Consider the following 12,856-nt stretch of genomic DNA (forward strand, 5'->3'; position numbering starts at 1 on the left):
AGGTTTTTTTAAAAAGGCATTTTCCATGCAAAAAAAAAATTACCAGCGTAGGAAATTTTAAGTCCAATTCACACATCCCTATAGGAATTCTTACATTCTTACAGTGGCAGCAGAGCATTAATCCTGATTTTTCATAGACTTCAAATTGTGGGAACTATGATAATTATTATTACTGTAAACAGGAACTAGTTTTACAGCCGTACTGTCGCAAACTTTGTGTGTCTGTGTACACAGATACAGATGTATATGTATTAATACAGAGATCAAGAAAGGTTCTATTAAAATCTGCAGGATCCACATATTTTTTTGGCACTGTGTGAAGAAACCCTATGTGACAAGGGCCTATAAAGTCCATCTCTAAAAATGAAAAATCTTGAGTCAATGCTGGAACTCCTTTCTTTATTCTCCTTTCCTGCCCTTGCTTATATCTTAAATGAATGCTCATAAACCCATCCTCTGACAAGTTCTTACCAAGAAAGAGATGTTTCTATTCTAGCCTTATGACTCATGCCTGCCAGGCACTGCCCAGGCCCCCAAAAAATACAGGAGCTGATCTATAGTCCATTGATTTCAATGGACCTTGATCCAGGGACATAAACTACATATTTCTACGTGACAATTAAAACATGAACTTCGGGCAGGCTCTGACTTGGTGAAATTGCCTTACAGTGAACAAGGTTTTCTTCCTCTATAAGAAACACACTGAAAGAAAATGAGAAAGAGATTCAAACTTCTTTTATTCCAAATGTTTGTGGATATGAAATATAGTGATGAGCTCCCATGTAACACACTATCAAAGTAAAATTAAGCATTCCTTAGCCTGCTGGCAACAAGCCATATAAATTATAAAATAGACCCAAGTACAGGAAATCAAATAATGAAACAATCTGAGCTCACCGTGAAATATCCCCATTAAGATAATGTACCTAAATGAGCTACATCACAGCATTCTATTGCGCCCCTATGCTTCAGTGTAGCCACTTCTGCAGATGTTTTAGTTCACTGGTGCCAAAAAGGAAAATGGCCTTTAAGAAATAGCCATTGTCCTCTCATTGCCACTTCCTTTCTCTCTCATTTCTTAATTCTGTCAGTTCACTTTCTCATTTTTGATACCTCATCCCTTCATTTCCTCAGACTTTTAATGCCACTTCCAGCTGAGATAGATGAATATTCCACTGCTTTTAGCAACTGCACAAATTTGTAGTAAGCCTGGGATTTCTTTATACCTCAAGCTTCTTTGCTCTGCACTGACACGGCACACTCGTATTTTCAGGACTCTGCAGTCATGCCATACAAAATATCAATTCGATCTTGATACCAGACGTCCATGGCCCTAGAATTTATTTTGTGCTAACAGTATGTTTTAATTAAAGGGCTAGCCTCTCAGCTGGGCCTTTGAATCATTCAAGGAAATGCATGACCTACTCAGCATCTTTGTACTCGCTTTGTACTCAAATGAAAAAAGAAATAAAGACAGTTTAAAATTTTAACCCCTTTATTTATTGTGCGTTTTTTTTCCAAAACTGAATTGTGCAAATTCTTACATGGCATGTTGGATGTGGACAGTACCCATTTCATTTCAGAATAAGACAGCAATGTAAAGCACACCAAACAGTAAGATTGTTCAGGCTTGAAAATGCTAGTAAGCTTTACTTACTGTGTTAACACTGTAAAATTAAAGATATCCCTCTGCCCCACATTGTTTGAGCTGTGCGTGTATTTTCAGAAATACACACATATTCTGATTCAATTTAGGAGAATGATGATAGAGAAAACCCCTGAGAAGACTCCTCCTGCCTCCCCTTGCCAAGCTCAAAGTATTGCTGTAAGCACAAGAAAAATGAAGCCCTGTGAGTCTAGCTTTCACAACACTTAATCAGATCCAGTCACCACTGCAACAAGTCACAGTTAGAGTTGAAACTGCATCCTTAGCTAATCTTTAATAATAACAAAGTCTATAATGAGTATGTAGGCAGGTTTTGTGTCATATGTTACAAATACACAAGCACAAATATGGCTGGATGTTTCCATGAGAATTTGATTTGAAAGCAAATCAGAAAGCCTGTGAGGTGAGGAAGGAACCCTGAGCAAACACTGAAGAGCCACAGTCTTCCCTCTGCCAAAAAAGCTGTTAAGAAATACTGCCTCAAAATCAAAAATTGTGCTGAATGAGCAAAGGAGTGGTCAAAGAAAAAGCAGCTGATGCAGGGAACATCCTCCACCCTCCTTGACACTCACACACACATATACAGCCTGCTCTCTCTCATGAGAGATATGGATTCCTGACTACAAATGCCAAGCGAAGTCCGTCGTGGTAACCCTGCCTTCTCTCTGTGCTGACAGACTGCACGAGTTCAGAAAGGTGTAACTTACCCCTCTTTGTACCGCGATGAACAAGTCCGTCCATTAAAACAATTACTTTTTTACTTAGTGAATTTAAAACCCTTGGCATAACTTCAATGTGATTTTGGTATGGTTGCATATTCAAGAAAACAAAAAACAACAAACTGGGCCAACTTCTAAACTCCATGTCCCTGAAATCACTGGGATTTTTGTTTAAGCGAGGAGTTCAGAATTTGGCCCGGATGAAAACAAGCTTTAGCAGCAGGCGGGCTGGCTTCAGCACCACTAGTCAAACCAGTGATCTCCCATGCAGGTTCTGTTCCACTCCAGGCCACAGTTCCAGCACCACTCAAATCTGCACTGAGGGCGAGGACATTTCATGTGCATGCAGCCACCTGCAAAATAGGAACAGAATGGCCGTGATACTTGGCAAACACTTAGAGATGTTAGTCAATAATTAGAAGTTTTAAAATCAACTTTCTTAGGTGTTCATTTACTAACCAAGTAGAATATTTATTAAAAGAACAAACCTGAAGAATACTTCTGGGCTTTCTAAAACCTGCTGCTCCCCCTCTGATTGGGGTGGAAGGTACTGGTCTCACCTGAAGGAATGCAGGATTAGGAACTGCAGTCCTATGTGAAACTGGAAGAGACTGTTCGAGGGATAGGGAAAAGTGATGACTGACTGTGGCCTCTCAAAACAATCATGGAGGTGTCTGCTCAAGGATACTCTATCCTACTCCAGCTGTGAGCCAGAAGTTGAACAAAATTCAATTCTTTTTTGAGTTCGGATTCAACAACCAAGAGATTTGCAAAGAGAATAAATCAGGAAACAGAGACTTGGGTGGCTGACTGCTGATTATATCACAATAACATTAGTAATTTAAGATGACTTGACTTTCTTAGTATCTGAAGTAGCCTTTTGATCACATTAATGTTTCCTGTGTGTTGGGTATCTTACTTGCCCATACTGTGAGAGCAGCTTTAATCTCTCTGCTCACAACCTTTATCAAATGCTTACTTTGTAATATATAAAACAATAACATTGTCAAAGGTCATTACGCTCAGATGGAAATTATATTTCTTACCACATAAAGAAATCTCTTGTATAATTCAAACTGAAAGAAAAGCATGCAGAAAGAAGAAATGCTGAAATGTCATCTTGGTTGACTCCAGATGATGATAGGAGGTACAGGGAGCGTGTGTTCCCCACTGTACGACCTACTACCCTTGCACCACCTTTTTTATAAACGCCACTCCAGAATGATTCTCAGAAGGCAAAAACAGCAGGAGACACGAGAACTGGTTTGTTAAAATAGGCCTGTCTGCTTCGTCAGCTCATATCTTTGTGTAAGAGTGCAATTCGCCAGACATTTTTAAATTTTATTTAAATGTAAGCGTACCAATGGCCAGCCTCTATGTTACACTTTAATTAAGGTTTAGATCCAATCCTCTCTCACAATTCATATTAAGCCATCACTGGGTGAAACGCATCTCAGTCGTGGCGCAGGACCCAAAGCCCAGTAGGCACCCTCTGTCAAACATGTTCTCTACCTGCTAAGCTACACAAATCACGTTATTCTCTGCTACATGGCAGCTGAGATCGGCAGTCAGAGTGCCTCAAGCAAGGTGGCCTATAGCTTTGTGAGTACAGCAGTCCTCCGAGAGATGTGGATGTGTGTTTAAAACTCGCTTGGACTGGGAATTGAGCTATGGAAAAGCATTTCGCCCCTTCACTTCAGCTATTAGAGAAAAGTTACTGGCATATAGAAGTATTCTGCAATGCCTGTAGCTATACAGGCTATTATAGATCAGCCACTGACATAGAGAAATACAGGCTATTACAGAAAAGTTATCGGTGTGGTCATTGTCCCTTTTAAAAGACTGTTCACAGAAGCATTTGGGGAGGAAAGGCAGAATTATTCTCTTCTGTGTAGTCAGCGCACTCCTCCCAAACGAGGACTATCGGGAGACTTCGGTGTACAGTTGTCAGCTTCTTGACACCAGCGGTACTTAGGCAGAAGTGAAGTGCTCCTTTCCGTTTACAAATATCACCCTAGAAGCTGGCATGTGCACTGCCCATGACCAGAGAAGAAAGCAAGCACTGCACTTTTTAAGCTTCACGCGTTAATGCACGGAATCACAGAATCACTGAGGTGGGAAGGCACCTTTAGAGATCAGCCAGTCCAACCCCCACTGCTCAAAGCAGGGCCAACTAAAGTAGGTTGCTCAGGGTTGCGTTCAGTTGGGTTTTGAATGTATCCTAGAATTGAGACTCTTTCTGAGAAATCTGCTCCAGTCTTCAAACATCCACACAGTAAAAAGCATTTTCTTATGTTTAAATGGAATTTCCTGTGTTTCAATTTGTGCTCATTGCCTTCTGTCCTTTCAGTGGGCACCACCGAGAAGAGTTTGGCTCTATCTTCATTGCACTCCCCATTAGGTATTTATTTATCCAATTCTTTTATCATCTTTGTAGCCCTTCATTGGTCTCACTCCAGTCCATGTCTCTCTTGTACAGGGAAGCCCAGAATTGGGCCCAGCACTCTAGATGTGTCTCACCACTGCTGGGCAGAGAGGAAGGATCATCTCCCTCGATCTGCTGGTGATGTTCTTCCTAATGCAGCCCAGGATGCTGTTGGCCGCCTTTGCTGCAAGGACACATTGCTGGCTCGTGGTCAACTTGTAGCCCACCAGGACACTCAGGTCCTTTCCATCCAGTTGGCTCCCAACCTATACCAGTACATTTCCCTTTGTTGAACTTGATGAGGTTTCTCTCAGCCCGTCTCCCAGCCTGCTGAAGTCCCTCTCCATGGCAGTATAACCAGCCAATTCCAGTATGTTGAAACATTTCTAGCCTGTTGCTGTGGCTTTGGGGTTTTGCATTATGAGGCACTGTTCTGACATGAGTCAGGCTATAAGCAGGGAAAGGTCTTTTCCTGCTTTTTTATCCATTTTCAGTAACTATTTTTTTTCAAAGATAAAAAGTATAATGGCTTTTATTTCCTTTTTGGATACACTGAAGATTTTTACAAGCAACTTCCCTAAACATTAGTGGGAGCTGTGTAAATTATATCATGGAGTCAAATACGGATATCCTGTTTGTGACAAGTGACAACTGCCTGTAATTTAACAGTAAAGATTTTGTAGCAGAGTTTAAGAGAAAGTAAAGGTCGTAGCGTTGCTTCCAGCCTGACCAGGAGGTTTTTTTGTTTGGCTATGAACAAACTGTTAAGTATGAATAGTCACGATTATTATTCGTCTATTTCTAATCCAGTTCAAATTTCTGGTTTCCAGCCTGTTTTAGAAGTCCGTAAATAATTTTTTGACCTACTCCTCTGTTATCTCTCTTCTGCTGCCCACTTGCTCTCTACACTTTGCCAAATCTCATCTCACCTTCCCACTCTTGAATTCATGCTTTCTTTCCTTCTGCTTTTTGTGCTTGAAGAAGTCTCCCACTTTCCATCTGCCAACTGCTTTCTTTTCTTTCATGAAACCCCAGATTTCAGGATTTTGTTCTATTTCTTCCTTAGTAATATTTCTGTAGTATCACTGCTTGAAGTGTTCTCTCCTTGCAGTTTACAGTGTCTTATTGGGCGTTTTCAGGGTCCCATTTGAATAAGCGATGCCATAAAACTGAGAAGCAACCTCTATACTTAATATTTGTATAATATTTATGCAATGATTTTAATATATTTTGATTAACGTAAATACAATTAAATCTTGGAACAGCACGAACCTGTGCAGTATAGCCTATTTGCTGTTCCAGTTCTCCATTTTAACCACTCCAGTGCCAGCAGATTACTTTTCTTGCTACATGGTTAGCATTGAATAGTGCAATCACTTTGTCAGGACTCACGTTTCTTCCTCTGACTTGCTCTTCTGCTGTGTGCATGTTGCTGGGTTGAGATTAATCTCATCTAAATTCAGCTATGTACTGTGTAGATATCTACAGCAGGACTAATTCTCCACACCCTACTTTTAGGTGCGATTCTTTTGACCTACATTAGACACATGTTCTGTTTCAGTGTGCGATGAGTTTTGCCCTACAAATGTCTATTTTTTTCCAGTGACAATGGAAAATCTAGACAACTAGCTGACTGCAGTCATATGAAGTCTGCATCCAGTGTCTCTCTATGCCTCATTTTACTATCTATACAATAGCTGGGCATTTTGTGAGGCTTAATTAGTGGCTTTAGAACTAAGTGATTTAGATTTAGTGCTTCAAGACAATTTAGATAAAGTGACAGAGGGAATATTCAAGCTTTGTGTGCTCTCCCTCTCTTGGAATAATAGCGTGCATAAGTACACATGCACATTTGTATATTTATATTGTAAAATGAATTTTAAAAGACAGTTAAGTATGACGTATCTAATAAATACCATTTTTTTCTACTGGAATATTGCAGCTGGGGCATGGCTTGGTTGTCTTCTTGATTGTTTCTCTAGATGCCTCTTCCCATCGAGCTTGCATGGCTGCATGTTCATCAATGACATATCCCTGCAAAGAGAGAGAAAAAAATCTGTGGGGACAATACTGAAAGGCCGCTTTAGAACACAGTGTCTACACTGACACTGAAGTGGGAACTATTTACCCGCCAGAAACAGAGAGGAGTGACCGCAAGAGCAGGCAGGCTGGACTTTGCATTTTGAAGCAAAAATTCTGCATTTCTCCCAAACTCATTTTCTCCCAGTGTGCATGGAATGTGTATCGGGTTAGATCTCGGGCTGTGGGATGGCAGGGGTGGAGCATGTGCCATCCTGGGGGTCCTTCCTACATCCAGCTGCAGTGCAGGCTGTGTCCTCCTCACTGCTCCCTGCCTCGAACGGCAGGCAAAGCCTTGGCAGGAGGATATCGGGGGCATCAAGCCATGCTGCAAATGCACAGACAGGTAAAGCAAAAAGGTGAGACAAAGCAGGAGTCAGATGAACCTGGCTGAGACATGACATGTTAGACACTGTTGGTTTGATTCCACTTCAGGGATTAAATCCCTTCTTACAAGAAGAGCAAAAACATCAAGGCTATGCAACACTTGATAACTCAGAATGGTGGGGTCTCTGGAAGGAAACCGTTTTTCATAATAAAACGTACTCTTTTGTTTCAAAGGTCTAGATTTTATTCAAACATAAATCTATAGAAATTTAAGAGGTCTTTTAAGAGGTCTTAAGAGGCACAAAGAAGAAATACAAAAATTTTTGAGAAAAAGTAAAAAAAATCCCAGTGAATAATGAACGCAAGTAATTTCCCAGATAGAACGACACAGATGGAAAAAGTCAGCGTGAAGAGTGTTTTAAAAGGGACTCCTGTGTTCGTCCTATTTATGACTGGGACGAAATTACATAAGCTACACGAGTGTCCTACTTGTCAATTTCCTACCTAAAATGATAGTACAAGGACAAAAGAGATGACAGCACCTTGGGTCATTTCTATCGCACAATGCTGGCTACCATATGAATGGTAGCTGTAAACAATATATGTAGGTTCCAGCCCTGAAGTTCCATTCATAATGTAGGTTTTTTCAATCATGTGGAAAATTATGAGCTTAAACTAAATTGCACCATTTGTAAAAATTCCCATAACTTCTTTGTGTATACCTTCTAAATAATCGTAAACTGTTATGTGGATAGACTTTTAATATTTATTTACAAGGATATTGTTTTGATATATTTATTTCTAATAAGAGTGAAAAGGAAATCAGCCCAACTTTGAAACATGCAACACAACTATAACTCCTCCTGATTTCTGCTCAGCTACTACCAACGAAACCTATGACTTGTTGCAGTGACTACAAGACCTAGATTTTAATTCTTGGATGAAATCAATTGAGTTAAAATGGAATAACAAAAAGCAACATCTGCAGAAATTTGTTTCCAGCTCATCTGGTGGCCACAGCAACATGCATGTTAAAAAAACCCCAAACAGGTCTTTTTAATCAGGAAACCTCAAAAGTGTGTGTATTGTGTTCTTTCTTTTATTCGCATTTGTCTCCTCAGCCCTTTATTCTGTTTTGTTGCTCCTTACTTAATATTCTCAAATTTTCTAGTGTTTTTGATGTAGAGGTGACAAAAGCGAACAAAGTTGTCTCAGCTCCATCCTGGAAGTGACATTTACTTTTAGCTCTCGGCTTCTGGAGAGAGACTTTGACCCTGCACTCTGCTGGATTATTCAGCAATTCGGCAAAAGGATGACCTCTATACAACAGTACATTAGTAAGTTCTGGGAAATAGAAAAAGCTGCTCAGGCTAATAGCAAAGAACATAATCTGGTATTGATCTTGCAACACCTTGATCTTTAAGGAAGGATGACTTTAGCAAGCAATCTGAGCTAACTCAGAGAGGCCTGAACACAAGATGGGGAGAGTGGGGAACGCTAGACCTGGACCTCAGTTTGCATAGTGACAGAAGGAAGATGATATCAATCATTTAATCTGGTTTTAATGGGAATTAATTACTTGACATCATTAAGATTTTAAAGACAATTGAAGATGAAAATCAGTATAGCAGTGACAAAACATTGCTATTATTTTCAGAATAATAGCTACATGAGGAGACCAGAAGTATTTTTAATTTTTCTAGTCAACCCAGAAGAGCTTCACAGTGGCTCTGTTTTTCCCAAATACTCCAAATCCAAACTGTGTGGCTCAGTACTTGGAAACAAACTTTTTCGCCCTTTTCATGTCTTTTTTGTGCCCTAATAGCAAATGACACAGGCAAAATTTCACATGCCAGATTGCTAATTTGAGTTATATAAAGATAGTTGATCTTAGTTCTGAAAACGAATACAAACTTGGGAGAGCTTAGGAATAACTAAAATAAACAACTTCAAACCATGCATATGCAATTCACTGATAAAGAACTAATTTCTGAAAACAGCAGAGTGAATTGTTATATTAATATTTTCCATTGCAAAAATTCTAGCACGAAATAGATGCAGCAGCATGATATTTTCAGCCTATTAGAACTGAAACATTCCTCCTATGCCCAGTCCTGCTGAATACTAATTTAAAAACTTCTCAGTGCAGAAGGCAAATACAGAGAAATGGTACAGTGATGGATTCAGTAAAGAAATCATAGCATACTGATCTATGAGCCTCCAGCGTTCATGTGCTTTATTTAGTGCTCTACATACAATGATTGCAAGCACACAGATATTGATCTGAATTTTTTCCTCAAACAGTAAAGGAAATGTGTATGGCAGTCCTTCATTACCAGTGTCTATTTAAATCTTTCATCCTAAACCAGCAAATCTAATCTCCTTGACAACAGCCCAGGTAATGGAGCAGGTCTATCAGCCAGAGGTGGCTTTCACTTTATTTGGCCTGCCTGGTCTTGGATAGGAAGTTCAGACATGCTCCAGATGTGCATCACATGTCAGGACATGCTGAGGACAGGAGACTTTGGTCACTTGTGATGCTGACCCCACACAATATGCTCTAGTTCCCCAATTATTACAAAGTATTTGTCCCAGCACTAGTGAAAAGCTACTGGATTTCATCATGCCACTTAATGAATAATTTTTTTGATTCTCAACTGTGCTGCACATTATGACCAGGAATGAATATCCATAAATAACAGGAAGTTACAGTTAGAGTTGTTTCAAGCATTTCTCAACATCCCTCTGCAATATTCCTTTAGTGAGTTAGGGGCAAAAGTCTGTCTTGTCATCTCTGGGTCACACTTGAGGTTGGATTAGATGATCTCTAAGGTCCCTTCCAGCCTATGCCATTCTATCATTGTATGATTCTATGCTGAGTCCTTTAGAAAATCTAACAGGGATAAAGAGACCATGGAGACTGCTGAGCACCATACAGCAATACAATAATATATACATGGAAAGCTTTTTATGCAGTTAACCAATATCAGGCAGTAATGAAAAAAGTCCTACAGAGACATAAAGTGTCTTGAAATAGAAATAAAGTGTTCTCCTTAAAGCAGCGTCTCATTCAGGTAATAGGGCAGACATTGAGTTGTCGGTAGAGCTACATAAAGAAAACGAAGTATGTGTTCACAGTCAGCAGCTACGTAGTACCATCCAGATTAAAAATGTTTATGGCAAAACTTCTTGTTCAAAACACTGGAAGCCTTAGACATATAATGTTAAATTCTGTTATACACCGCAGTACATACTGTCTTATGTAAGCACACTTCCTTTATGATGATGCTTATTTTCCCTAGCATAGACAACATCTGAAAACTGAGACCCTTGATTCAGAATAGAATATGAAACAGTTAATATTACATTGTGCTTAGCTTCAGTGAATGTAATTTCTGGACTCCTGCTTGTTTGCTCCTGGTGCTTAATTCCTTTCTGATAAGCAAAAAAGCTAGTCATACATAACTTTAAAAAACATATCCTAGTGCACCTTCCTTTAAATCAGAAATACCTTTCCTTTTGATCAGAAATTATTGATTTTGAGTAATTTTCTTTGGAAAAATAAGATTTTTTTTAAGAAAAAACAGAAATATGTAAAATTATTACTTTATATGAAAGTTAGCATTTTAAAAAGGCTTAGATGTCTCAAACCAGAAAGTATTACTCATTTTCTAGCATGAATGTGAGAACAACTATGGATATTTGAAAGGGTTTGAAAGGAAGAGAAAGAATAATTAATTGTACACAAAGCTATGTTCAACCCACCAGAACATTTAGATTAATACAGCCCACTAATTATTTTGGGCTAGAGCTCTAAGGAAAAGCAGCCTCATTTGTTGAAGCCCCATCTAGGAGGGACGCTGACAATCCAACTTAAATTTCTCTAGTTTTCTCAACATCTATTGGGCTATTTTATGAAAACACGTTCACGTGAATTGACCTCTTTGTCATGTTTAGTAGTGTCTTCTACTTCAATTGTGGGGGAAAAATAGCAGATGCCTAGGGTATTAGATAGGCTAGAGCACCTTTGGAAAAAATCCAATATTTGAGTCATTTAAGAGTCAAAATCTCAGAAAGACAGGTGTGCATAACTATGAGACCAGTGGTCTAGTCTAGAGAAAGATTTGGGCCAATCAAAACACTGAAAAATGGTTACAGTTCAGGAACAGGAAAGATACTCATCAATGCACTGGAAAAACAGAGGTGTCTGTACCACACTGATCCAGTTAAACTCACATGAAGCAAGTTTGTGTAAGCCAATTTGTCTGGTGTGCCTAGGGAATTCTACCATAAAAAAAGAGCTGTTTTGTGATGACAGCAACTAGCTAAAATCAAAGTCATACACACAGGGTATTGTGTCTGATACAAGATGAAAGAGACTTTCACTAAATAAAATCAGAGGACTCCGGTTTGGTGGCACTGCACATCAAGGTTCTCACTCTGCATGCTGGGGCTGTTCACATTCAGCATGAATTAAATTCAGGTGGCTGGTGAATATTGAATTTACACTGCTCTGAAGTAGAAAATCTAATCTAATATAGGTCATTCTTGTATAACTGTTTTCCATGAGTGGAATAAAGAACATGCGTTCTCCTGCAACACAGCTGCAAATGACTGTCAGCTTAACCTCATAAATAAAAGCAGCCTGTCACATCTTTTTATTTATTGCTGCCCAAAATAGGAAAGCTAAAATTCTCTCTCTATAGTTCCCATCTATTTCTCATTAGATGGAAAGTTAAGACCTATTCTCAGATTTCCTCCGGTGTATCTTTATTTATAACACAGAGATTAATTTTACAGGACATTTCCTGGTTATAGTTACTTTTCTTGCTTCTTTAATTAGGCATCTGTGGGTTGAAATGTCCTGTGCTTGACATTGCAAACATAGTATCTACTAAACGTCTGAGCCTCGGTCTCTTCTACAATTGTTTCAGATACTTTAGAAATCAAGCTAGGTGTGCCACTTTTTGTACGGCCATGTTTTATTTAACTTATTTAATTTATCTGATGGAAAAAAAATCAATGGTCTAATAATAGAGGTTCCACATTTCATACTGTGACTCAGGACTCATGTTATGTATGATGAACCTCCTCAGTAGCTTTTTCTTTCACTAAAATGCAATGAAGTAATTCACGGGTTTTGTGGTCAGCATTTACTATTTAGCATTTTGATTAATTTTCCCTCTCTTTCGAGTAGAGAAAGAAGTTTCCATAGAAGTGCTGTGTGTTTCTCATTTTAGCTCTTGCCTATAGTACACCGTTTCAAATATCTCACCTTCTGTTTTCCAGTGTTCTAAAAGCAGTAAGGAAAGTTTGCTGAAATCGTGAAGGAAAAATTCTGAAAGTGATATTTGCAATATTTAGAGCATAAACACCTAATACTGACAACCAAGAATTGACTCGGAAGGTCATATAACTGTGGAGTCCAATATAACATATGTTTTCCCTAACAACTCACCCTTCACTGAAGGGTCAAGCAAAAAAGGAGCTCGCTGCTTTCTTCTTACAGTTAATCAGGAGATATATGCAATTCCATAATTTCGTCAGCATTTTGTCGTTCTGCTGCGATTTAATATGCACATTGCAAAGTTTTTCAATTCCACAGCAATAGTGTAAGAAATACATTGCACCAAGCTCGAT

The 12,856-nt window shown here is 39.0% G+C and overlaps 1 protein-coding gene across 1 annotated transcript in view; it reads right to left on the minus strand.

Annotated features, from left to right (window-relative positions):
- Nucleotides 1-2,628: 2,628 nt before the first annotated feature.
- PRKN (parkin RBR E3 ubiquitin protein ligase) overlaps nt 2,629-12,856 on the minus strand; it is a 796,707-nt gene continuing 786,479 nt past the window's right edge. The window contains exons 11-12 of the mRNA XM_086626845.1: nt 6,727-6,844; nt 2,629-2,738 (exon numbers count right to left, since the gene is read on the minus strand). Of these exons, the coding sequence (XP_086482971.1) occupies nt 2,629-2,738; nt 6,727-6,844 (228 nt within the window). The remainder of the gene's footprint in view (nt 2,739-6,726; nt 6,845-12,856) is intronic.

The sequence above is a fragment of the Tauraco erythrolophus genome, chromosome 2 (assembly GCF_009769465.1).
Source record: "Tauraco erythrolophus isolate bTauEry1 chromosome 2, bTauEry1.pri, whole genome shotgun sequence".
Lineage (NCBI taxonomy): Eukaryota > Metazoa > Chordata > Aves > Musophagiformes > Musophagidae > Tauraco > Tauraco erythrolophus.